Genomic DNA, 26,545 nt, shown 5'->3' on the forward strand with positions numbered 1-26,545 from the left:
ACGGGCACTTTGACCTATTCATTCCTCCCCCACCCCTTCCATGATGGAAAACAACCTTGTTTTCTGTCTTTCCCATTTCTGACAATGGTCTCCAGACTGAACCGTTAACTGTTTGTCTTTCCAGAGGTGTGGCCTGACCTGCAGGTTTTACTTCAGATTTTCAGAATCTGCAGGATTTTTTAATTTCACTGCTTGAAGAATAAGAATAGTCTCTGATATAAACCGGTGCCTCTGTAACTGTTCTCAGTCAGGACCTTCATCAGTCCGAAGAAAGAATTCCATTTGACTTCTGTAGATCTAATGATCGGCCACGATACGACCCATTACCACTGTCAAGGACACCACAGTGCCTCCCAGATATATTTTTGTCCGGAATACCACTAACCTATTTCTCTCATATACTGTTCTTGTCTTGGAGCATAGTCAGTGATCAAGTCATGATTGTAAAATATTATTTATTTAAGATCCACAGTTACATTTTCATTTCATATAGATAGAAAATACATTATTACGAATAACACGAGAGACTGCAGGTGCTGGAATCTTGAGCAGAAAACTGCGGGAGGAACTCAGCTGTCAAGCAGCATCTGTGGTGGGAACGTGATTCTGCCTGACCCACTGAGTTTCTCCAGCAGCTTGTTATTGTGCTTTAAGGGTAATTAGGTAAAAAATAGCTGCAGAGGGCAATTCAGCTAGAAGGAAGTGGATCGTGCACATTGAGAGGAATACACAGTCTCTGTTACTGAGTTATACCAATCAACTTCAAAGGTTCAATACAACTGCATAGTATACAATACAACTAAAGTAAATAGCACATCCTTTTAGCAAAACGGCAAAAAAAAAGGCTGATTTAGGCACTCGATCGTGAAAAAGGAATTATCCTGGTGAAATCATCAAAAAAGGCATTAAAAGCGCATGGCATTTATGGCAAAACCCTGGCTCTAGTTATAACAATCAACTTCAAAGGTTCAATACATCTGCGCTCTTCACAGGCTTAAAAAATATCGAGAGCCTCGTGCAACTGCGTTCCATGTGACCCAGAGACCGGAATAAGTTCTTCAGCCCTTCCTCCCCATCTTGTTGATGCGTTGATTGCAGCTTCTCGAAGCTTACTCCTTGCATTGCAAGTTTATCAGCTAACTGAGAGAAAATTATTTTTTCTTTGAGTAAGGGCCGCAAAGACACTTGGCATTCAAGCTGGGAGATTGAAAACTGACTGCTCTTCTTTTGTTCTGGAGTAAATTCTAGGACAGAATACAGCTCCTGCAAACTTTTTGCATCTTCCACAGCATTGTGAGCGTTATAACCTTTCTTAAGAAACACTTTCACTAATTCAATTTGCGTATAACTATTGACCTCTGATCTGGGAACAACAACTTTAGCGAGCAAGAGAGTATCTAAGAATCCAGTTATACAACTGTCAAACTGATCTTTCATGGAGAGCTCTTGCAGACCTCGTAAAAGTATAGGAGCATCAAACTTCCAGATGTTATGCCCTATTATCAGAGGTGAGGACAGAGACTGCAGGAAGTGGAGGAAAGCTTCCACGGTGTCCTGAAGGCTGCTGGCCTGCTGAGGTTCCCCTCGAAGGTATAGGACCCCGTCCAAGACTTGAAATCCATTAGTGGCAAACGCACCTGCCGAGATGGTCTTACTAGGCAAGATGTACTTGTTAAAGATCTTCTCGCCACTCACTGCCGACAACTGCACAATGTCACAATCGTTTTCTGGAAGATATAATGATAAAGCACAACATTTCTTTCAGGGAAATTGATGGTGTAGCAACAGTGAAGAGCTAGAACAACTGAGAAAGTGAACCAAGGATTAACTGATGGAATTTAACTGTGACAAGTGCAGTTGACACATGACTGTGGCACTTTGGCAAGATAAACTGGAACAGGGCACTGGGGATTATTATAGAACAGAGAGGCAAGAGGATTGCGGTAGACATGGTGAAGAAGGCTTTCATCGAGCGGGAACTGAGTATAAAAGTTGGGACTTGATGCTACAACTGTACAAACATTGGTTAGAGCACACTTGAAGTATTATGTAAAACACAACGTGCTGGAATAACTCAGTGGATCAGACTTCATTTGTGCATGGAATCGATAGGAGACTTTGTGGGTCGGGACCCTTTTTCCAACTAGTTGTAGTGGGGAGGAGAGAGGAAAGACACATAGAAAAGAGGTGATGGTGTTAATGTTCGTTTTACTTCAAACAGACAAAAACACAATAAAGTTAGTAATAAAGCAGTAAGATCTTTATTTCGTCCAGGCGGGTGTGACAGTCAACTCACCCAGTATGTAAAATACAAACTTTAGTCACTCTATCCCCATAAATAGAGATAATGTTCAATCAGATATATCTATACCCCAATAATCAGCAATTCAACAATTCTTTATCTTACAGAGCATAGTACAGTCTCCTGCCTGTTAAAATCAGAGGATTGATAGATTCTTCCAATAGAGGAAAGGTTAGCCCATATATGGTTCTGCTGAAGAAGCTTTTTTTTGCAGATTCAAGCACTTGGTTTTTGACCTTGTTGACGTACATTACAATCTTGTAGAGTAAAGGGTGGGAACGAATTGGCTGAACATTTTTCTGATTGTTTATATCATAGAGAAAGACTTTCATGTTATTGTGCTGTTATCTCGCTAGTGTTATAGAAGAAAGGCGAAAACATTCATATTTTGGGCTGTACTCTTAGTGTTAAAAGGAGGAAGGTTAAGCATCCATTTTATTGCTTCTAAATCTACAGCTGAATCCATTTTGTAACTTCTAAATCTTTAAACTCTTTCAATGGCAGATGATGTTGCTACAGGTGAGGGGGGTTTGTTGGCACACAGGCGTGGAGTAAGAGGCAATAGTTGGAGATGAATAGGAAACAAAAGAGGAGAGTGAAATGTAAAGCCAGAGTGAGGGATATGGGGGAATAGGGGCAGGATATGCGCACCTGGGTGGGGAGGGGTGGGAGCCGAGGAAAGAGAGAATGGGAATGGAGGATATTACTTATTACAAGGAGAGACAGGATGGGCTGGGCCTTTTTTCGCTGGATCATCAGATGGTGAGGGACGGTTAGGCAGGCTAGGACTTCATTCGTTGGAACGCAGGAGGATGAGGAGTGATCTTATCGAGATGTACAAAATCATAAGAGATTGTGTATCTGTGGGAGTGCAGTGCAGACTGACTGGTGGATAGAATCCATTGGAAGGTAGTGTGGGATAGGAGAGAGACATGGAGAGAGTAGCATAGAAGAGGAACAAGGATAGACTGTACAGAAGTGAGAAACAGAGAATCTGGAAGTAGACTGTACCCTGACTAATAAACAGAAAGATTGGGCAGGGAGTGAGATAAAGTTAGAGTGGCCTGCAGTGAGATATAATGGAGTGGCTGGGAGAGGGATATGATAGTTTGTTTGGGAGTAAGATATGATGGTGCGGCAGAGGAGTAGGATATGAAGGAGTGGCCGTGAGTAAGATGTGACTGGAAAAAAATGAAGTAGAGATTGGTTGGGATCTGGAATTCACCTAGTTAGTGCAACTGAAACCAGTCTCTTCGGTGAGAGGAGAGAGACGAGAGAGAGAGAGAGCAAGACTTCGGGGAAAAAGTAGGAGAATCAGGTGGACAAACTGATCTACGGAGGGCCAGCAACGAATGGATGGGATGAATGGCCTCCTATGCTGTAACAATCCCTGGGCTCTCAGCACCTATGGTTCATGCAGCAGAGGAGGTCTTGTGCAATCTGTTACCTAGGCCTGTGGTTTCCAAGTCAAAGAACACCAGGGTCTCCTCTGTGGTCTGCTGAGGGCCATCCTGTCCACCACTGGGCATCTCAGCTCCAGACTCCCTCTGCATTGCATCTTCACCTCCATCTTCTCTAACCTGTGGGAACAGGATTCACGCATCAAACCAACTTTGGTCATGTTAATAAATAACTCTATAAATGGTGGTTAGATGCACAGAACTTGTCTCCCAGTCTGGAACCTTTGTACAGATGCTTACCTGAGGAGATGCCATCTCACTCGCAGTTGCTTTGCTGAATCTTACTGCAGGACCTGAAATTACAAAGCTCATGCTCAGAGATGACTCAGTATCCCTTTCACATTCTTCTCACTTCACCCCTTATCCCTGAAAACCGCTCTACGATGCTGGTCTAACTCGGGAATGCTGGAATGACCCAGTCAACAGCACTGTGGGGCATTCCTAGACTCGTTTCCCCTACACTGAGCAAGAGACTCCGTCCCATTCAGATTACCAGTTACAACCATTTCTTAAACCTCCTCCTGACCGGACGCTAGCCCGAATTGCAAGGGATGAGTGGGAAGGGGCACAACAGACACGGGACATCCCGTCATCGTGATCTGGATTCAGGGTTTAGTGTTCGCACTGACCGAGTGCCTTAACGAGGGATCATCGGCTCAGAAGAGATCGAAGAGCAATTTCTTCACCCAGAGCGATTTAAATCCATGAGGTTGTGGAGTATCAGTCGCTGAGAGAGGTGGATCGATTTGTAGATGTTACCAGTGATCAGTTACCATTGGCCTCACGTCGTCGGGACCCCGTCCTTCACATCACCCTGTGCTCCGGGCAAACTACAACCCAGTTCCCATCCGGAGCGCAGTGAACGGGAGCCCAACACAAAACGTGTGGTTCCCCGCAGCTTGTTTCACCCTGCCTGCACCGACCTTCCCCCATGCACCCACCGCCCCCCACAATTGAGCACTTACCCTGTCGCACTCCCTGAGCCTGTGCCCAGCGCGGATCACCGGCCGCTTGTTTATCAGCCGCCGCCGAGACTACGCCCGCTGACTCACTCGGGTTCCCTGTCATTCGCACAACAGCAGGGACATGTCCGGGCAGCTCTGGGCGGAGGGGAAGGCGTTTGAAGGGAGGGACGGGACGGATCAGATAATCTTTGGACGGGACGGTTTCCTCAGTATGAAATCTAGAACAAGGGGCAGGATTGCAGAATAAAACATCACTGGGGTAAAATGGAGATGAGGAATAGTTTTTGTCATCAGGGGAGTAATACATTTTTACCTCAAAGGACAGAATAAAAGTGGTTAATTTGATATTTTCACGAGAATTAGATTGAGCTCTTAAGGCTGCGGGAATAAAGGGATATGGGGAAAAAGCCGGAACGGGGTACTGATTTTGGATGATTAGCCATGATCATATTGAATGCTGGCTCGAAGGGCCGAATGGTCTACTCCTGCACCTATTTTCCATGTTTCTAGCTCACTGGTAATTGCCGATAGTCTCCTTCCCAACACTACCACCCACCTGCGTGCAGCGGCTGTTTCCAGAGTTGGAAATCTTCTTCTTCTGTTGTATGTCTTTTAGACCTGCAGCTCCATTGAGGCGAGCCAGGCCAACGTGTCATCGTCCAGGTCAATCAGACCTCCTTCACCATTCGGTGGCCGGTGTTTGGGGCAATTGGGGCAACATATGCTCCACTGTCTGTGTTGGGTCCCCACACTCGCAGGAGGCGCTGTCCACGAGGCCCCACCTCTTCATCGGTGCTCCGTAGCGTCCGACGCCTGTCCTCACGCGGTTGTCCACTGCTTTCGGAGCAGGTCCTGGCCAGGGACGTCCATGGGGTCATTGATGTAATAGTGTGGCCTAGATGATTCCGCTGACTTCCACTGGTCTCTCCATCTCGTCTTAACCCAGGCGGCCTTAGAAGCGTCAGCCGGTGTTGTGCAGAGCAGCTCTTGGGCTTGCGTGGCAAAGGGGTGCCGTGACTTGAGGCGCACTCGTCGTGGTGTCTCTGTGACGATCTGATGGAGGAGGTGGGATTCACTGGTCTGCGTCTTTCGACAGAGGGCCAGCGTGGCTGCTTCTCGTCTGATGTTGGCTGGGGCGATGTCAGCGAGGACAGGCAGTTGATTTACTGGGGTGGCTCGTATGCATCCGGAGACAGTCCACAGGGCGCTGTTGAGGGCAGCATCCAGCTTCTTGGTGTGAGGGCTACGGCACCAGACCGGGGCACAGTGCTCGGCGGCTGAGAACACCAGGCCCACTGTGGACAAGCACAGGCGCTTGTCTTTGCCTTGGCACCTTCCAGGTGTCGTTTGAATGCCAATGTTCTGTCGAGCTTCACATCGAGGTACGTGGGGACGGGCTGGCACTGTAACCGAGCATTATCCACCATGACGTTCATCTCGCGGGTCGCTTCCCTGTTGTTGAGGTGGAACATTGAAGATGTTGTCTTACCCATGCTGAGCTTGAGGCGCCAGTTCCCCAGGTATGAAGACAGGATGTTCATGTCTTCAAAGAGGCCCTCTTCTCTTCCTCCCAGGATGGCTTACTGAGTATGTGGGACGCCATTCTTAAGTTTCCTCACCCTGCTGCATTGCCCGTTGCTGGTGTGTAGCCTGAAGCTGCGGTTGCTCAGCTGGGAATATGAGCAAACAGAAGCTGCTGGGAACACTTAACGGGTCTGGCAGCGTCTGCGGGGATGCGCTGCAGTCGCTGCCACTGAAACCTTGCCCACTTTGCAAGTTTCCTGGCCCCGATATCTTACCTCCAAGTCCTTGACTCTGCTTCTCTGCGCCAGGCTTGGGTCTGAGCCTCCGACCTGGCCCGGAGAGACGAGGGCGAGGAAAGAGCCGGTGGCAGCGGCAAAGGGTCGGCTGAGCTGCCTGTCTGTCGCCTGCGAGGGGGCCCTGTCCTGCCTCACTCCGCTGCTGCCGAGACCCGACCAGCAGAATGAGAAACGAAAGTGAAAGGGCAGAGTCGGGGTGCTGTTCTTAAAATTGTGAGATTACCACCAGCCTGACCTGACCCCACCCTCCAGCATCTGCACAAAAGCATCTGTCCATCCCCCAGATTCCCATCTCCCCATCTCTAATAATTAGCCAATCCTGCCTAGACCCAACTCATTCCAACCCCCCTGACATCCCATACCCATCTCTTTACTCCCACCCCCTCCACTGCACCCTGTGTTGGTGCCCACCCAGCTCCCTTATCACCCTGTTCCCATTCAGCCCCCCCAATCCCATCCCATCCATCTCTGATGGAGATACTGACTCATGCTAGGAACAGTCTCATCCCAACCATTTCCATCCTGTCCTCCCTCAGCTTTCCTGATCTGTTCCCTCACATCTACTCATTTTCAACCTTTCTCACTACCGTGTTTTGTAAGCTATCAAACCATTTATAATTAATTAATGACTAAATACCATCACGTCAGAATTTGGTCAACCAGAGAGAATGTGTGCACACCAGGCTACAGAGAGGGCCAAGTCAGGGAGGGCTCCATTTCCAGGCTAAACCGTATAAACCGTACACACAAAATGGGGTAGTATTTCAGTCTGAAGATGGGTCTCTACTAGAAACATCACCCATTCCTTCTCTGCTGAGACTAGCGGAGTGAGTCCGTCCGGGAATGTGGCCCGCTGCAGACTGCTGGAGTACGTGCTCAGGGACGCACTGAAGCTTGGTGCCGCCAACGCTAAGGTTCTGTGGGAAGGACCACAGTCTAAGGTCCTTCCGCTGCTGGACGAGGGAGGCAGAGTGTGGTAGAGATGCCCCTCAAAAATAAGGGAAGGGATTCCACGCCAGTGGATCACATGAGTGACGGTCCTGTATTGTATATATTTATTACGTGAATAAAGTCTATTTTGATATTTAAATAAAATTCTCGCCAGAGATGCTGCCTGGTCCACTGAGTACTCTAGCATTTTGTGTCTATCTACAGGAAAGTTGTGAGCCAAGCAGAGCAACCTCTCGGTCGCCTTCTCTAAACTGTGCAGAGCCTCAGAGGTCGGGATCCCGTCCCCGTGATTCAGACTCGGTCATCCTCCGGGAATCTGGGGACTCCAATTGATCACCGACCTCGATATCCGGGATCGGGAGATAAAATGACCAACGATATAAGAATGTTTTTCTCAGATAACCAAACATCTCAAAGCTCATCATTAGAGGGCTACAGACAAAATAATTAGCTAGAAGCCCTAGAAAGACACAGTTCAGTTTAGTTTATTGTCACGTGTACCGAGGTACAGTGAAAAGCCTTTGATGCATGCTATCCAGTCAGCGGAAAGACAATACATGATTACAATCGAGATATATTGAGGGCAAATAACAAATGTACTGTTAAATTTGGTTCTAATTCCACCTATAAGTTTGCAGATGACTGTACGGTGGTGGCGTGAATCACATACAATGACTAGAGTACAGGAAGGAGATAAATAATTTAGTGACATGGTGTCAGAACAACATCTTCCTCAACGTCTGCAAGGCCAAGGAGCTTGTTATTGGCTTAAGGAAGCGTGGTGGAGTACATGCCTCAATCAGCATCAAAGGCGAGCAAATGAAAATGATTTAGTGAGCTTCAAGCTCCTTGGAATAAATATTACCAATGATCTGTCGTTGATCAACCACATTGATGCAACAGCCAGGAATGGATTCCTCCTTTTAGAGGAGACTGAGGAAATTTGGCATCTTTCCAGTGACTCGCATGAACTTCTGCAGATGCACCATAGAAAGCATACTGTCGGGATGCATCACAGCTTGGTTTGGGAATAGCTCTGCCCAAGAACAGAAGAAATTGCAGAGTTGTGGATGGAGCCCAGTCCATCACACAGACCAGACTTCCCACCATTGACTCCATTAACACTACACGCTGACTCGGAAAAGCAGCCAACTTAATAAAAGACGTGTTCCACCCCAGTCATTCCTTCTCATATTCCTCCCATCCAGCGGAATGTAAAGAAGCTTGAAACCGTGCACCGCCAGACTCAGGAACAGCTTCTTTCCCTTTGTTACCTGGCTACTAAACAGCCCTTCCATAACATGGGGTCTTGGTTGAGTCACCTGCTGAGGCCATATTTGAGTAATGTGTTCAGTTTTGATCACCCTATTACAGGAAGAATGTTGTTAAGCTGGATAGAGTGCAGAGAAATTTCGCAAGGACACACCCAAGACTTGAAGGCAATAGCTATTTGGAAGGCTCTGCAGAGAGTAGTGCGTTCGGCCTAACGCACTATGGGAACTACACTTGCCTCCCCTGCAGGACCTATACAACAGGAAGTGCAGATCCAGAGCCAGCAACATTATGGGGGACCCCTGCCACCCCAGCAACGGACTGTTCCAGCTGCTATGGTCAGGCAAACACCTCCGCTGTCATGCTGTGAAAACAGAGAGGATGAGACGGAGTTTCTTCCCACAGGCCATCAGGTCTGTAAACTCTTATCTCACCAGAGACTAATTTACTGTACTAATTTACTGTTGTTTTGTGTCTTTAAAAAAAAATGTCTTTTCTAACATGTAAATACTGATTCTGTTCTATTCCGTTCTGTAGTTTTTGCACAATCCGCAGGTATTGCCACTTTCATTTCGCTGCACATTTTGTATGTGTATGTGACAAATACAGTTGACTTGACTTGGAGAGGTTAGGTAGGCTCAAATTCCTTTGAACGCAAAGGGCTGAGAAGTGATCCTACAGAGGTGTATGGAATCAGGAGGGGAATAGATTGGGGGGGAAAGCACAAAGATTTGTAAACTATTTTTTCCAAGAACCAGAGACCATGTAATGAGGGACACGAGGGGCAATTTTTTTCACACAGACGCTGGTGGGTATGTGGAACAAGCTGCCTGAGGAGGTAGATGAGGCAATTACTATAACAATATTTAAAAGACATTTGGGCAGGTGCATGGTCAGGATATCCTTAGAGGAATATGGGCCAAATGGCAGGCAGGAGGGATGAGTTAGATGGGGCTGCTAGGGTCTGAGGCATTGGGCCGAAGGGCCAGTTTGCTTTTATGTCACTCATGACCAAAGTCATTGGGAGAATGGTTTCCTAACACAGGAAGAAAAGTTCCACCTGTCAGACAGAGAGAGGCAATTCCAGCAATGATGACACAAGGATCAATGACTACAAAGAAAAGTGGGTTACTGGTGAATGATTCAAACATTTACAATCCCCAAGTAACAACTGTGCCATTACCAGTATAAAATGCTGGAAGTGTTTGAAGTCAGTGAAGCACTTTGTGTCCTCTCACGAGTTCTTCCAGGTATATGGCGCTGGGGATCTGCACCTCCTGGTGTGACACGAATTGGCTGGAGCGGATAGTCAAAGACGGGAATAAAATGGATCTGTGAAAGCAGCGTTCCCTCTATGTAACGGGGAAAAATGTGGTCATCAGGTGTAAGGTGCTCTCGGGGCTGCTGTACTTGGTGCAAGTGTGGCCCATCCCCTGCTCCTCTGCCACAGCGATCACCCAGTTCATCTAGGGGTCAAACATGGACCGGGTCCAATGGGTCACAATGCAGACAGCGGGGGCAAAAGCATGCCCAACATTTCCCTCATCTCGATGGCCACCTTTGTGCGTGGCTGCATCAGGCTATGCATAGACCAAAAGACGTGGGCACTAGGTGTCACTGCCTGGGATTCTACCTGTCCTCAGTGTTGCGAAGGATGCGCCTGGTGCAGATGCCATGCAATGTGCCAGTCAGCTGGACATTGCCACAATAGTGTTGTGAGGTGTTGCATTTTGGGACGTATAACAAGGGCAGGACCTACACAGTAAATGGAAGGCCTCTGGGGAGTGCTGCAGTGCAGAGGGATCTAGGAGTGCAGGTGCATGATTCTTTAAAGGTCGAGTCGCAGGTAGATAAGGTGGTGAAAAAGGCTTTTGGCACATTGGCCTTCATCAGTCAGAGTATTGAGTATAGAAGTTGGGAGGTCATGTTGCAGTTGTATAAGACGTTGGTGAGACCGTATTTAGAATATTGTGTTCAGTTCTGGCCGCCATGTTATAGGAAAGATATGGTCATGCTTGGTTCAGAAAGGATTTACGAGGATGTTACCAGGCATAGAGAGTGTGAGCTATAGGGAGAGGTTGAGTAGGCTGGGTCCCTATTTCTTGGAGCGCAGGAGGACGAGGTGTGATCTTATAAAGGTGTACAATATCATGAGAGGAATAGATCGGGTAGATGCACAGTCTCTTGCCCAGAGGAGGGGATTCGAGGACCAGAAGACATAGGTTCAAGGTAAAGGGGAAAAGATTGAATAGGAATCCGAGGGGTAACACAAAGGATGGCAGGTGTATGGAACAAGCTGCCATCGGAGGTAGTTGAGGCTGGGACTATCCCATTGTTTAAGAAACAGTTAGACAGGTACATGGATAGGACAGGTCTGGAGGGATTTGGACCAAGCGCAGGCTGGTGGGACTAGTGTAACTGGGACATGTTGGCCAATGTGGGTAAGTTGGGCCTGTTTCCACACTGTATCACTCTATGACTATCTGGCCTTTGTGGAAAGGTTCTTCCGGACCAACACCTTTGGCCACGTCCATCAGGCAGTGGTCCTGCTGGACTCCATGGATCCTGTGGTGTGGTTCCCTGAGCAGACTGCCCAGCTTGTCTTGTATTCGCTGGAGTTTAGAAGGATGAGGAGGGATCTTATATAAACATATAAAATTATAAAAGGACTGGACAAGCTCGATGCAGGAAAAATGTTCCCAATGTTGGGCGAGTCCAGAACCAAGGGCCACAGTCTTAGAATAAAGGGGAGGTCATTTAAGACTGAGGTGAGAAAAAACTTTTTCACCCAGAGAGTTGTGAATTTATGGAATTCCCTGCCACAGAGGGCAGTGGTGGCCAAGTCACTGGATGGATTTAAGAGAGTTAGATAGAGGTCTAGGGGCTAGTGGAGTCAAGGGATATGGGGAGAAGGTAGGCACGGGTTATTGATAGGGGACGATCAGCCATGATCACAATGAATGGCGGTGCTAGCTCAAAGGGCTGAATGGCCTCCTCCTGCACCTATTTTCTAGGTTTCTAAATGTCTCATCACCAAAACTCACCACCAAGCACCAAGATCTCGGTTGGCTGGTGGTGAGAGGAGCCCTCCTAGTCAGATCCTTCCTGCACCATCGGAACCTCACTACCAGCGCACGCTGCCCTCGGGACGGCTGCTATGGAGAGGAGACCGTTGACCACCTATTCAAGACTCCCTTGAATAGACTCCCTGTCTCGGTTTATGCTGAACAAATCCGTAACAGAGGACTTTCTGATTTACGGACTGTTCCCAGGGACACATTCGGAGACGAATGTCAAGTGCTGCTGGAAGGTAATAAACTCAGTGAAAGACGTTCTTTGGTCAGCCCAAACCTTGTTGATCTCTCAGCATATGTCCGTAAGGGATTGTTGCCGACTGGCCCGCTCCAGACTTCCACTTCATGACATTGGGGGGCCAATGTATGGTTGAGACGCCCCTCAAACAAGGGCAGGAATATAACCCCAGGGGGCCACATGAGTGGCAAAGTTGCCGAGTAAAATTACCGAGGGAATAGGCAGGGTAGACAGTTAGAACCTTTTTCCCAGGATGAAAATATCAAATACTAGAAGGCATAGCCTTTTGGTCAGGGGGCATTGTTTAAAGGAGATGTGCAGGCAAGTTTGTTTTTTTACACAAAAGATGGTGAGTGCCTGACACGTGCTGCCGGGGTGGTGGTGGAAGCAGAAAGGACAGTGGCTTGTAATACACTTTTGGATTGGCAAATGGATTATACAGGGAATGGAGGGATATGGATCATGTGCAGGCAGATTAGGACATCACATCTGGCACAGTCCTGGTGGTCTGTTCCTCTGGTGTACTGTCATTTGTTGTATGATTAGAAGGGTGGTGAGGAAAATCATTCTCCTGCTGGAGTGGTGGGGGGTGTGGTCGTCTATTTTTGGGAGGCGAGTGATGGCTGAAACGGCGCCCACATTTAGATAGTGCCTGGGCGTGGGCCAGAGGGGCTGTGACCACCGGACCCCAGACCCAGCGTGGGAGGGTGGGATTAGGCTGGAGCACTGTTCCTTGATAGGCTTGGATAGACACAGCAGACGAACGGCCTTGCACGTTCCTTACATTCTCCGACACATTGGATGATCCACACTACCCTGGTCCCTGTTCTATTTATACTTTACCCGCAGTCCCCGCCCGCTGGCACAAGAATTCGCGGATATTCCTGATGATCCTATCGATGTCTGACAAACCCAGGTTCCTGCTGGCTTGCATCAGGTTTTTCAGGCCCATCCTCGGGTTGCTGCAATAAGCCACCTCCAAGGTCTTAAGACTGATATTTTGAAGGGCAAGTTTGTCTGCAACCAGGCGGGAAATCACTTTGCACTTGATGAGAGTCTGCAGGGATATGTGACATTCCAACTGGGACAGAGTGAATTGGCTGTCTTCTGCCTGCTGCAGACTAGGCTGCAGAACCACATACAGTCTCCGCAGGGTATGCTCATTGCAAACCTCCAGCTCGCCAACCAAGATGCTCACTAAATGCTTCAGCTGGTAGTTCTTGACCATCGACTTGGGGACAATTTTCTCGGCCAACCACAGGATGTCCAAGAATCCGGAAATACACTGGGCAAATTGATTCTTCATGGACAGTCTCTCCCAAACTCTGCAAAGAGTTGGAGAGTCACAGTTCCAGATGCCATATCCGGCCAACACAGGCATCTCCAGCTGCTGCAGGAAGTGGAGGAAAGAGTCCATGACATACTGGAGGCTGCAGGCTGGCAGACATTCCCCATGGAGGTACAGTACCCCATCCACAACCCTAAAGCCACGGGCAGTGGCCACATCGGCCAAGTTAGGGTTGCAGGGCATGATGTAATCGTTAAAGACCTTCTCGCCACTCACTGCTGCTAGGTGCACAATGTCATCGTCTCCTACCAAAAATAAAACATGGTCAGAACCTGCTGGGCACATCTGGATTCACATCTGGAGTCATCATTGTGCATTGGTGATACAGGGAGCAACTGAAAGGATGGCTGTGCAGTAGGATGCTCTCTGTACTGGGAATGTGGATGGAATTTTAGTTCAGACACATGTAAAGTGGTGCATTGGAGAAGTGATGCATCAGGGAAGGGTACACACAGTGAATGACAGAGTCCTGGACAGTATACCTTGGAGTACAACTACATGGTGCCCTGAAAGCGGAGACACAAAGTTGACAAACAGGTGAAGCAGGTCTGTGGCACGCTTGTGTTCATTGGCTGGGGCAATGAGCACAAGAGTTAGTAAATCATGTTACAGCTGAACGAGATGTTGGCATGGCCACACCTGGAATATTGTGCACATTTCTGGTCTTCAAACAATTGGAAATACGTGATAAAGCTAAAGAGGGTGCAGAGAAAATTCACAAGAACTTTGCCAAGACTGGAGGATTTAAATTCTAAAGAGAGACTGGATAGGCTGGGACAGACAGACAGTCTGAAAAAAGGTCTCTACCCAAAACGTTACCTATTCCTTTTCCCCCAGAGATGCTGCCTGACCAGCTGAGTTACCTCAGCATTTTATGTCTGGATGGGCTGGGATATTTTCAAGTGAAGGAGGCTGAGGGATGATCTTAGAGGATCATAGATAAGCTAGATTGTCACCATTTTTCCCCCAGGATAGGTGTGTTTCAAAATAGAGAACATGCGTTTAAAGTGAGAAAGGATTGAAAGGATGACCCTCTGCGGCAGGTATTTCCAAAAGGGGGGGGGGGGGGGGGGGGGGGTATAATGAGCTGTAAGAGGAAGTGGTAGAGGCGAGTACAATTAGAATATTTAAGACCTTTGACCAGTTACACAAATAGGAAAGGTTCAGAGGGAAATGGGCTTGAGGGAAGTAGACTCAAGAAGACACCTGGGTTAGCCGTGGACAAGTTGGGCCAAAAGGCCTTTTTCCATGCTCCATGACTGAATCCGTTGCACCAGCCTTGGTGTTTCATCCTGCAATGTTGAAGGGGTTTCACTCGGTGTGAGCTGTGCTGTAATGTACAGGGAGTAATAGATGGCTATGATGGGGGGGGGGGAAAGATAACTTTGCCACAGGGGGGGGGGGGGGGGGGAGAGGGGAGGAGGGGGGGGGGGGGGGGGGGGGGGGGGGGGAGAAAGATGACCCCCCCCCAGGGAGAGAGCCCCCCCCCCCCCCCCCCCACAGATGGAGTTTACCAGAGTGATCCCATCCCCGTCCCCCTCCTGGAGAGGGAGCAGACAGAGTGACCTTCTGCCAGAGAGAGGGCAGGGGGAGCAGCCCACAAGAATGATGTTGCATAGATCAGCAGGGCAGTAGACTTCCATTCCCTGCAGGTGTCAGAGGTCCTGGGCCAAGATGGGGGTATGGAGGGAGCAGTGGGTGATACCAGCTGTGCTGCATATGGGTGGAGGAGGCAGATGAAAGTTCTCAACTATAAACTCACCCACATCGGTGGTCTTGATCTGGAAGAAGACCACAGGATGGCCTCGCAGCTTCTGACACTGCCACATTCCCGACGAACCCTCCTGAAACAAATCCCCGTTCATCCAACCAGAACCGTTGTTTGCTCTGTGGTCAGTTGGATCTTTGCTGCTCTCGGGGTGCACCAGCACGGCGGCAGTCTCAGAGGAGTCCACAACCTGACCGAGAAACACAGCACACTGTCACACCTTGTAACCCTTGTACAGTGATCCTCAACACGCTGGGACAGCAGAGAACCCCCAAATCCCAGGACAGCAGTGAACCCCAAAACCCTTGGACACCAGTGGATCCCAAAACCCCTATACATCAGTGAACACTGAAACCCTGGGACAGGGTTTTTCATGTAAAACCCTAGTGTTTATATCATGGAGTACACAATAGTGCACTTCTTTATGCATTATATGGAGCAGACTCTATTTTTAGCCAGAATGACTGTAGAAAGTATACATGTTCATTATACAGTACGCACCGTGTGCCCAATACATTGCTGCAGTTACATGATTTCGCAACTTGTCTTTAAAAAGAAGGAAATCCTCACCATGATGCCATCATCCTCGCTGTCATCGGACGAGAGCATTATTGACTCCTCTGTGAAGAAATAATTGTTCATTTTTAGCTGTGGTCTCCTTTTTTAAACTTCTCTGAATATATTTAACAGTAAATAAATTCCAGTCCTTAAAGCTGAAATGGGTCCAGGGCTCCCAAAGGAACATCAACTGTTAAATCACCCCCGATTCCTATTTACAATTGGAAGTAACTGCACATGAGACTCCTGTTACCACAGTATATACTGGCATTTGTCCAAGTGAGTTGTTACATCCATGCAGTGGTTTGAGAAGGGTCTCGACCCGAAACCTCACCCATTCCTCCTATCCAGAGATGCTGCTTATCCCGCTGAGTTACTCCAGCATTTTATATCTATCAGCAGTTTACATCATTTTAATTGGGAGAACACACTGCAATGTTATTAATGTGAATTATTTGGCCAGGTTACCTCAGAACAAATGAGGAGATCAAGTGTATGACTCTATGAATGTGGGCAGGTGGGACTTGTGTAGATGGGGCAAGGGCAAGTTGAGCCGAAGGGCCTGTTTCAATGACCCGTTTCTGTTGTCCTCACAATATTTCATGGTTAATTGCATTTCTGTAGCCCAGGTTATTGGGTGACCTAACATCGTAGGCATTTTCAGCCTGGAAGATGCATCAGGGGTATAGGGGGTGGTGTGATATGATGGGACAAGTGGCACTCCCTCACGCAAGCTGGTGCTTCAAATTGGAAGCACTGTTGGAGAAATTACCTTCCTAGGTTTTAAAGAATTTTAACACTCACACAGAGACCGACACATCAACCCAGCACGTCCATGATGACCATCAATCACCCATCCCACTTCTCAGCACTTGGTGATAGAAAACCATGATCTTTGTAGTCTTTTTAAAGGCCCCTGGATTTTCAGCCCTGACGGTTTCACTAGAACTGTGAAATGCCCAAATCCTGGTAATGGAGTGAAGTGGGTTGTCAGGGTCTTTGAAAAGAGGGTTAGGATCTTCTCGATATCTGTTGCCTACACATCATTAAGCAACATGAACCTGGGGAATGAGTTGAGTTGAGGGAGGATCATGCTGCTATGTGGAGGTGATTCAAAGGGGAGCGAGGGTCCTGTGTACGGTGCTCTCTTCGGCCTGGACTCACCAATGTCAGCTTGGTCCACAGCAACCCAGAGACTGAGAACAGTTGGGATGAGTTGCACCGGGAACATCCAGAGAAGGAAGGTCAGCGATGACCGTCAACATGAAGAGGTAACCAGAGTGGGGGGATGAGATCGCAACAGGCCGGGGGTGGAGTGGGAGATCAGCTGAAGTGGGGGGAGTGAGGTTGATCAGGTGGGGGAGAGGTCGGGGGGAGGTCGCCAGAGGGGGTCGCAGGGGGGGGGGGGGGGGGGGGGGCCAGGGGGGGGTGAGAGGTCGCCAGAGGTGGGGTGAGAGGTCGCTAGAGGTGGGAGGGGAAGAGGTTTTTGAAGAGACCTCCTGTGAAGATGAAAGATAAAGACAGCAAGGTTCGGGAATCTTGGATAACAAGAGATGTTGGAAGTGTAGTCAAATATAAAAGGAAGCATCTGTAAGGTTTAGGAAGTTGAAATTGGATAACTTGAGGAATTTTACCAGGGGGGGGGGGGGGGGTGTGTGTGTGTGTGTGTGTGTGTGTGTGTGTGCGTGCGTGCGTGCGTGCGTGTGTGTCCCTCTGCCCTGGATGTCCTTACAGAACCTAATGGTATACTTCTTAACCTTGCACTGTGACCCTGCATAGAACGGACTGGAAATGTTCAATGTTGTTACACTGCAACTAGCAAGGTGGCATCCTGACCTGCCGCAGGTTGCTGCCATTCATCGCCTGTGTCACTGGAAATATTGAGGATGCCGTTCTCTGTCGTAGTTGACGAGGGGAGCTGGGGCGGTGTGTTGCTCACACTATAGCTGTGTTCACTGGACTGGTGCTGTGACTGGCTATCTGGTGCACTTTTATCTTCCATTGAAAGAGAACTTTCAACTTGTACTTTTCCGGAAGCTTCCTGGGTAAAACAAAAAGGACAGTTGAGCATTTGGCAGAACTTCTGGCCTTCCAAGCCCATTTTGGCCAGTTACCTCCCCCCCCCCCCACTCCACCAAAACGACACAAATACATCAATCCCAAAGATGATCAGATGAGTTATTTGATACATTCCAGCAATATCACCATATTGAGGGAGTGCAGGCAATCTGCTAAAATGCTTGTTTCTATAACATGGATTTGACACAACCCAAGTGATGAATTAAGGAACATTATTTTTATTAGATATACACAAAGTGCTGGAGTAATTTAGCAAGTCTTCTTCAGAGTCAAGACTTCCATCTGAAGAAGGGTCCCAGACCAAAATGTCACCCATCTTTTTTCTCCAGAGATGCTGCCTGACCCTCTGAGTGACTCCAGCACTTTGTATCTACCTTCAGTATATAGCAGCATCTGCAGTTGCTTTCTACACATTACTTCCATTACACAGGCCAAATTGGTAATTTTGATAGAGAATGGAGGATTACTTGAAAGTTATCTTAACTAGCACAAAAAATAACTGCCTTGCAAAAGTAAACAGTCTAGAGGAAAACAAAAATCTTCCGGCAATAATCAGACACCATTGTCTCCACAGTCTGTCACACCACAGGCAGTCATAGACATTGCACAAGTGTCAATAGAAGCGATTGCTTGTCAATATGATTCTATTAAACAATGTAGCATTCCACTTCTTGTATTTTTACAGTCGGCATCCACTGTCGGCTCCATTGCGGCAGGAGAGATGGTGGGCACTTGCAGTGAATTTAGAAACAGCTCACGAGATCACAGTTTCCAATCCCAATTTACCTGTGGAGACTCTTCATTTTCTGGATCTTTCGCTTCCTCTCTCCGCTCCTCCTCATTTTCTGGGTTTTTCACTTCCTCTCCATGTTCTGTGATCAACAAAAAACTCTTAGACCCGAGGGCTCAGCAGAAACGAGCATTACATTTCCAAAATGCTGCCAGCTGCCCCCCATTCAGTAGAGTGAAGCATAGGTTCAAGGTGAAGGGGAAAAGATTTAATAGGAATCCGAGAGGTAATGTTTTCACACAGGGGGTGGTGGGTATGTGGAACAAACTGCCAGAGGAGGTAGTTGAGGATGGGACTATCCCATCGTTTAAGAAACAGTTGGACAGGTACATGGATAGGACAGGTTTAGAGGGTCATGGACCAAGCACAGGCAAGTGGGACTAGGGTAGCTGGGACATTGTTGGCCGGTGTGTGCTAGTTGGGTTGAAGGGCTTGTTTCCACACTGTATGACTCTACCCCGCACCTGGCATCATCCAGCAGCCACACCCAGCTGGGCCAGCTCCCCCTCCCACCACACCCAGCTGGGCCAGCTCCCCCTCCTACCAAACCCAGGGTTTCCCACATAATTATTTACCTCTTTTGAGGGGGAAAGTACCGAGTAGGTTCTTTACTTCCAGAGGGCATTCCCTGAATTCCATCGAGGTGACCTCCTTGCTCGAGTCGAAGGGCATTGCCTGCCCCATGGCCATCAGGCCTGATCTAATCGGTTCTATCATATCTTTCATCTCGTTATTTGTGCCAAGCCTCAGTATAAAGTCGGCCAGCTTGTGGCCAGCTTCCATCCTGTGCAACATTTGCTCTGTTTGTCTCAGCCTGTTGGCCAGTCTGCTTAGTTCCAGCTTGCATATATCCTCCAATTCCCTCTTCAAGCTGCATCCCTGACCAATGATTTCTTGCTCGATGACAAAAGCCTGATGTTTCACTGCAGCTTCAATTTCATTTCTTCTCAAGTTCATGCTTTCTTCCAGGGTCATCAGTTCTGAGTGACTGTCCGCAAATCTACTGTACGTTTGCTGTGTCGCGTCCACCATTTGTTTCAACGCTTCGCCCTCCTGCCGAACCTCCTGCTTAATGTCGTGATAAAGGTGACCTTGGGGGGTGTGGTGAAGCAGCAGGCAGTTGCAGCAGGCGCTGGTAGAACACGTCTTGCAGAAAAAGCTGAAAATAAATCAGGAAAAGACAGATCAAGATGGTGAGATGGAGATGCAACCACAACAATCAGCGGCAAGAAGGTTAAAGAGATACGGCATGCTACCGAATTCTCGAACAAACCTCTACAGATGTTCTGTCGAAGGTATCCCGACCGGTTGCACCATGGCCTACATGGCAATTCCAAAGGAACACAACATGCTGCAAAGAATAGTGGATTCAGCCTGATCCATCACAAGTATAACACTCTCCTCCATCGAAAGCATCTACACCTGGCACTGCAACATCTATCATCAAGGACCCCCACCATCTGAGTTATGCCTTCTTCTCACTGTTATCGTTGGGTAGCAGGTGCAGAAGCCCAAAGACCCACATGACCAAATTCCAGAACAACTACTTCCCTACAGCCATCATGTTATTGAACACAACTGCACAATCCTCATTCTACCTCGGCAATGGGACACGACAGACCACTTCTTGCACCGCCGTGCATTTGTTTTCTGATTGTGTTTTGCATTCATATATATTTTTAAGTCTTTTTTTAAAAACTGTCATATAATTTATGTGTATTTTCTGTTTTTGTATGTTGTCAGAATTGATGCTACTCCCATCTTCTGATTCCAGGGAAAACACTTGAACTCCAAGGGAATACAACTTGCATCATCTACCAAACTGTGACCGAATGGGGAGGCTGATTTTACCTGATTTGTTGGTCCTTGTGTTCTGGACAAGTGGCCTGCCTCTCGTTCCTTGATAAAATGGCAAATTCCTCGCAGCTGAGGGCCTTCAGGTTTTCCAGAGACTTCACCGTGTGTCCATGCTGCTCAATCAACAGCTGATGGCCATGGAAGCATCTCAGGCACAAGAAATGATCACACGTGAAACACAGGAAAGTGGCAGGCTCTTCACTGCCACAAGTCTGGCAAATACTGCACCAGATGTCCAGCCCAGTATCAATCCTCTGCTGCAGCTGCACTTTGCTCACCAGTTTGGCCAGCAGTGTGTTGTCTTGTACTTTGGTGATGTCCCCGTCTGTGGGGGCACTGCAGATGGGACAGATGGCAAAGTCCTGCCCCACCCACACATTCTGCAGGCACTCCAGGCAGACACTGTGCAGGCATGGAAGCAGCTTGGGTCTCCTCAGCTGGTTACAGCAAACTCCACACATCACACTTTCACCTGACAGAGTGGCATCTGATCCAGGTTCCATCGCCTTAATTGAGAAGAAGAAAATAATTAAACACATCATATTTCAATAATGAGTACAAAGGTTGTTTTGGCAACCATGACTTGGCAATCATTGTAAAGGTTTAAATCACTGGGCTAGTTCTCCTCTTAGCCTGGCCTTCCCAGGCACAGACCGGCCGCTTGCTTTATTTCTCACCATTTGGTCCACTCACTTGATGTGGAGATGAAATTTCCCTGGACAAATCAAGTCATGTCAAGTTTATTCGTCACATACACATACGAGATGTGCAGTGAAATGAAAAGTGGCGATGCTCGCGGACTTTGTGCAAAAAGACAAACAAACAAACAACCAAACAAATTACAAACCGAATGGAACAGAATCACATATTCTTTTACATATTAAATATTGTGGGCGGAAGGAAAAAGGGAAAAAAACAGCAATTTAAAAAAAAAGCAGTAGAGTGGTACAGTAAAAGTTAGTCCCTGGTGAGTTAGGAGTTTACAGTCCTAATGGCCTCTGGGAAGAAACTCCTTCTCAACCTCTCCGCTCTCACAGCATGGCAACGGAGGCGTTTGCCTGAACGTAGCAGCTGGAACAGTCCGTTGCAGCGGTGGAAGGGGTCTCCCATGATTTTATTGGCTCTGGAGTTGCATCTCCTGATGTATAGTTCCTGCAGGGGGGCGAGTGAAGTTCCCATAGTGCGTTCGACCGAACGCACTACTCTCTGCAGAGCCTTCTTGTCCTGGGCAGAGCAATTCCCAAACCAGATGGTAATATTTCCAGACAAGATGCTTTCCACAATCAGTATGGGCGGCACTCTGGCACAGCAGTAGAGTTGCTGCCCTACAGCGCCACAGATCCAGGGTTGATGCTGACTACAGGTGCTGTCTGTACATAGTTTCTATGTTCTCCCTGTGGCAGCATGAATTTTTTCCAGGTGCTCCTGTTTCCTCGCATATTCCAGTGATGCGCAGGATTGGAGGTTAATTGGCATCTGTAAATTGCGGCTCATGTGTAGGATGAGAAACTGGGATAACATAGAACTTGTGGACGGGTGGTCATTGTGTTTAAGAAAGAACTGCAGATGCAGGAACAATCGAAGGTAGACAAAAAATGCTGGAGAAACTCAGCGGGTGAGGCAGCATCTATGGAGAGAAGGAAATAGGTGCCTTTTTGGGTCGAGATCCTTCTTCAGACTGTCAGGGGGGGGAAGTAAAGGAAGTAGGTGGAGACAGTAGGACATGTGGGAGAACTGGGATGGGGGAGGGGAAGGGGAGAGAAAGCAAGGGCTATCTAAAATAAGGGAGTTCAGTATTCTGACTGCACATGCCCAGGTCAAAGGTCACTATGCATAACATTGCTGGAAAGCACTGGAGCAGTGGACCTTCATTTCATCCATTTTTTCCAGCTTTGATTTTTCTAGGTAAGAAAATACTGCTTTCAAACTGAAATACTTGTATTTATTGTTCCTTTTGATAAAAGCTAAGAATATTTTGTTGCTTTTATTGCTTTATCCTGGGGCCGCTGTGTCGTCGGTCCGGCGCTATCGGTTGGCCCGACGACGGTTGAGCTGGGGTTGGTGCTTCTTCTCCTTGCTGGCTGTGACCGACGACACCAGCGGCCTCAGGCCCACAGCCAGCACGGAGAAGAAACGGCAACTCCAGCCCAACCCCGCTCCCCGACGGACCAGGGACTGCCAATGGCCAACCCCCCCAGCGCCAGTGAAAGCCGAGCACCAGCCATACACACAGGGCGGCGCAGCAACTCAATCTCCTCCCCGCGCCGGCTCCAAGCTTGGCCCGATACCTCCGGCCGCCCCCAGACAGGGACGAGACACCCGGGAGGGGACGGGGACAGAGATGGCCCAGCAGCAACTCAACAGACCCGGCACCGACCCACCACGGATGAGCACAAACTCGCTCACTCACCAAAACATACAGCAATAAAAACAACAAAATAATCTTAGCCTTTAACAAAGTGACAATAAATGCAACTATTTCATTGTTTGAAAGCAGTATTTTCTTACCTAGAAGAATCAAAGCTGGAAAAAACAGAAGAAATTAAGGTCCACTGCATCACAGCAATGTTCATGCATGATGACCTTAGACCTGGGCATCCCCTACCCCCAATTTCTCCGTCTACGCCGCATCTGCGCCCAGGATGAGGTGTACCATACCAGGGCATCGGAGATGTCCTCATTCTTTAGGGAACGGGGGTTCCCCTCTCCCATTATAGATGAGGCTCTCACCAGGGTCACCTCTATATCCTGCAGCTCCGCTCTTACTCCCCATCCCTCTATTCGTAACAAGGACGAACCCCCTTGTCCTCACCTGCCACCCCACCAGCCGTTGCATACAACATAAGGCAGGTACGGGATACTGAGTTGGATGATCAGCCATGATCATATTGAATGGCGGTGCAGGCTCGAAGGGCCGAATGGCCTACTCCTGCACCTAATTTCTATGTTTCTATATAATCCCCCAACATTTTTGCCACCTCCAACGGGATCCCACTACTGGTCACATCTTCCCATCTCCCCTTTCTGCCTTCTGCAGAGACTGTTCCCTCCGTAACTCCCTGGTGAATTCGTCCCTTCCCACCCAAACCACCCCCTCCCCGGGTACTTTCCCTGCAGCCGCAGGAAATGCAACAATTGTCCCTATACCTCCCCCCTCGACTCCATCCAAGGACCCAATCAGTCTTTCCAGGTGAGGCAGAGGTTCACCTGCACCTCCTCCAACCTCATCTACTGCATCCACTGTTCTGGGTGTCAACTTCTCTACATTGGCGAGACCAAGCGCAGGCTCGGTGAGCGCTTTGCTGAACACCGCTGAAATTGGGGGAATAGCACCTCATATTTTGCTTGGGTAGTTTACACCCCAGCGGTATGAACATTGACCTCTAATTCTAGAGCGCCCTTGCTTTCTTCCCCCCTTCCCCTCCCCTTCCCAGTTCTCCCACAAGTAATATGGGATCTCAACCTGAAACGTCGCCTATTCCTTCTCTCCATAGATGCTGCCTCACCCACTGAGTTTCTCCAGCATTTTTTGTCTACCTTCTCTGGGTGATTGTTGTTCGGCACGGATTCGGTGGGCCCAGGACCTATTTCCGCGCTGTATCTCTAAACTAAAGTCTCAAAATAAGAGGTTGGCCATACCACTGAGAAGAAAGTGCTGGCCTTAAGGGTTGCACAATCCAGCCAGTCCACCTTGTAACCGTCACCTGAATTTCAATAAGATCAGCTAACATTCTTTAAACTCCAACAAATCCAGTCGCAGTCGATCCAATCTCGATGGCAAAGTTGCCATTGCTGTTTTATGTGTTTTGTAGTCAATGCCTACTATGTTCTGTTGTGCTGAAGCAAAGCAAGAATTTCATTGTCCTATTAGGGACACATGACAATAAACTCACTTGAACTTGATGTACTTCCCTCTCTGGCAGGTTCATTCTTTTTAAGGCTAATCCCTGTACACAATACCTTACATGTGCGTTTACAATTACATCCCTGTGCTCAAATCCTCTCTTTAGGAAGGCCACCATCTCATTTGTTTTCACAATCTCCTGCTTTCAGTCACATGTGCACCAGAACACCCAGGTCACTTTGAATATCAAGTGGAACATCTCAAATAACATATACCTCAGTCTGAATCACCACCATTCTTTTTTCCACCCCCTACAAATAATGCTTGCCTCACTGTTCCTCGAACAGGTTGTTTATTACCTCATAACCTATAACCCAGTAGTGTTAACGTTGAATTTTCCACTTTCAGATAACCCTCACCTCTGTGTTCCTCTCTCCTTCTGATCCCCTGCCTAGTTTTGTTCAGTTTCACCTCCCCATTGCACAATGTCATCCCCTCCTCTTCCTGGTTCCATCCACTCACAAGCCACACATTTCACCCACGAACCCCCTCTCCCATTTAAATCTAACTGCCCGTCACCTCTTCCCTGGTGGTTACCATTACCACCCTGCCTGTCTCCCTTGCCCCTCACCCCCGCCTATCAGCTCCCCTCCCTCAGTTCATATCAGTTTGTTATGTACACGTACCAGGGCGCGATGAAATTCCTTGTTCACAGGAATGTCATGGCAACGATAGATACAACGATGAATAAATATATAAATAAACTGTACTCCCCGGGGTCTTCTGGTGGAGATAGACGTTCAGCGGAGGGGGGGGGGGGGGGGGGGAGACGGAATTGTCAACTGCAGGTCTGTGATATTGCGCTGGGCGAGGAAGGGACCTAGAGCTGGCGGCGGCGGCGGGCACTTACCGACATCCCGCGGCGGGCAGCGGAGGGGAGGGGACTGCGGCTCGAACTTTGGTGCCCGGACAAGTTGCTGCTCTACAGCCAGAGACCCGGGTTCGATCCTGACTACTGGTGCTGTCTGTAGGGAGTTTGTATCTTCTCCCTGTGACCGCGTCCGGTTTCCTCACACATTCCAAAGACGGACAGATTTGTAGGTTAATTGGCTTCTGTAAATGGTAAAAATAAAATTGTCCCTAGTGTGCAGGATCGCTGGTCGGCGATGCCTTCGGTGGGTCGAAGGGCCAGTTTCCGTGGAGTATCTCTGATTTCCCACGAAAATGAAAGTGAAAGGAAAATCTGACGCTCGCTCGCCAGCCGACCTCTGCTGTCATAACTGGACTTCCCCCACAGCTGGCCACTCCCCCGCGCTACTCCCACAAGATCAAAGATCCCTATAGCAGATCTGCTATAGGATCTTTGCACAAGATCTTTGGACTCCGGCCTCAGTCCTAACCGCGCACAGGCTTTTCCACAGCTGGCGACTCACTCACGCACACACGTGGATTCCTCCACCACTGCCCCACGGCTTGTGATCCACCGGCTGCTGCCCGCAGCGTAGATTATAACGGTAAATGATTTTATTAGTTAGAGGCTGCTCACAAGGCCAGGTGATGATAAAGAGTCCTGTAGGACAGGATACAAGTTATAGTCACACAGCACGAAAACAGGCCCTTTGGCTCAACCCGTCCACAACGAACAAGGTGCCCTACCTATGCTGGTCCCATTTGCTTCGGTTTGACCCATAGACATTTTATTAAAAAAATTACTAAATAATCCTCGTAAATCTTGACTCTTTCCAGTTTAGTGTCATCTTTTTACACAGCAATGTGACCCAAACTAAACTCAATACCCCATGTGTGTCACCAATATCTCGTACAACTGTAACATAACGTACAGACTGTCATATTCAATTCCCTGACCGATAAAGGTCAGTGTGCCAAAAGCTGCCTTCACCACCCAATCTATCTGCAACCACATTTACCATGAACTGTGAAAAGGAAGGCAGTGATTTCGATTTTTGGCGAAAACCTTGCGTCGGATCGAGAGAACGGAAAGGCTATGTCCCCAAAATTGTGGTAATACATCCATTTTTTATACAAGCACTAAATCGGGCATCATGGCACTTGGTACCATATGATATCCATAAGTTAGAAATTTCCATTCTACACACGTCACCTTCCTGCCATGTCTGTGGGTTTCAGCATACACACTTTCAACTTAAATGCAAGCTTTTAAACACACTTTATTGCCCCAAAAAACAGATTATCCATCA

At 48.2% G+C, this 26,545-nt stretch overlaps 2 protein-coding genes across 3 annotated transcripts; both read right to left on the minus strand.

Annotated features, from left to right (window-relative positions):
• Positions 1–441: 441 nt before the first annotated feature.
• LOC129709344 (uncharacterized) lies at positions 442–6,268 on the minus strand. Its single transcript, XM_055655637.1, has 5 exons — positions 5,980–6,268; positions 4,728–5,105; positions 4,003–4,055; positions 3,750–3,882; positions 442–1,727 (listed from the first exon to the last, which is right to left on the minus strand). The coding sequence occupies exons 1-5, from the start codon at positions 6,266–6,268 to the stop codon at positions 961–963; spliced, it is 1,620 nt and encodes a 539-aa protein (XP_055511612.1). The 3' UTR covers positions 442–960.
• A 1,699-nt stretch (positions 6,269–7,967) lies between these two features.
• LOC129709516 (protein PML-like) lies at positions 7,968–26,119 on the minus strand. 2 transcript variants are annotated; one of them, XM_055655964.1, is made up of 8 exons: positions 25,237–26,119; positions 20,477–20,988; positions 19,201–19,784; positions 18,622–18,707; positions 17,593–17,797; positions 15,769–15,818; positions 15,193–15,388; positions 7,968–13,675 (listed from the first exon to the last, which is right to left on the minus strand). In XM_055655964.1, exons 1-8 carry the CDS (start codon positions 25,240–25,242, stop codon positions 12,915–12,917), a joined length of 2,400 nt encoding a protein of 799 aa, XP_055511939.1. In that variant the 5' UTR covers positions 25,243–26,119; the 3' UTR covers positions 7,968–12,914. The 2 variants fall into 2 exon arrangements, with proteins under 2 accessions (XP_055511939.1, XP_055511938.1); XM_055655963.1 differs by lacking the exon at positions 25,237–26,119 and having other exon boundaries at positions 20,477–21,136.
• Positions 26,120–26,545: the final 426 nt, after the last annotated feature.

Source organism: Leucoraja erinacea, chromosome 25, assembly GCF_028641065.1.
Source record: "Leucoraja erinacea ecotype New England chromosome 25, Leri_hhj_1, whole genome shotgun sequence".
Taxonomy (NCBI): domain Eukaryota; kingdom Metazoa; phylum Chordata; class Chondrichthyes; order Rajiformes; family Rajidae; genus Leucoraja; species Leucoraja erinaceus.

Excerpts from the sequence above, each read along its gene's own strand:
- LOC129709344 (XM_055655637.1), bottom strand. The coding sequence starts at position 6,268 with ATGAACATCCTGTCTTCATACCTGGGGAACTGGCGCCTCAAGCTCAGC. Across the intron at positions 4,056-4,727 it reads GGCTCAGGGAGTGCGACAGG|GTCCTGCAGTAAGATTCAGC; the intron begins GTAAGTGCTCAA and ends TTGTAATTTCAG. Across the intron at positions 1,728-3,749 it reads CTTGGAAACCACAGGCCTAG|AAAACGATTGTGACATTGTG; the intron begins GTAACAGATTGC and ends TATATCTTCCAG.
- LOC129709516 (XM_055655963.1), bottom strand. The coding sequence starts at position 21,024 with ATGATGTGTTTAATTATTTTCTTCTTCTCAATTAAGGCGATGGAACCT. Across the intron at positions 19,785-20,476 it reads CACAAGGACCAACAAATCAG|CTTTTTCTGCAAGACGTGTT; the intron begins GTAAAATCAGCC and ends ATTTATTTTCAG. Across the intron at positions 18,708-19,200 it reads TACTTTCCCCCTCAAAAGAG|AACATGGAGAGGAAGTGAAA; the intron begins GTAAATAATTAT and ends TGTTGATCACAG.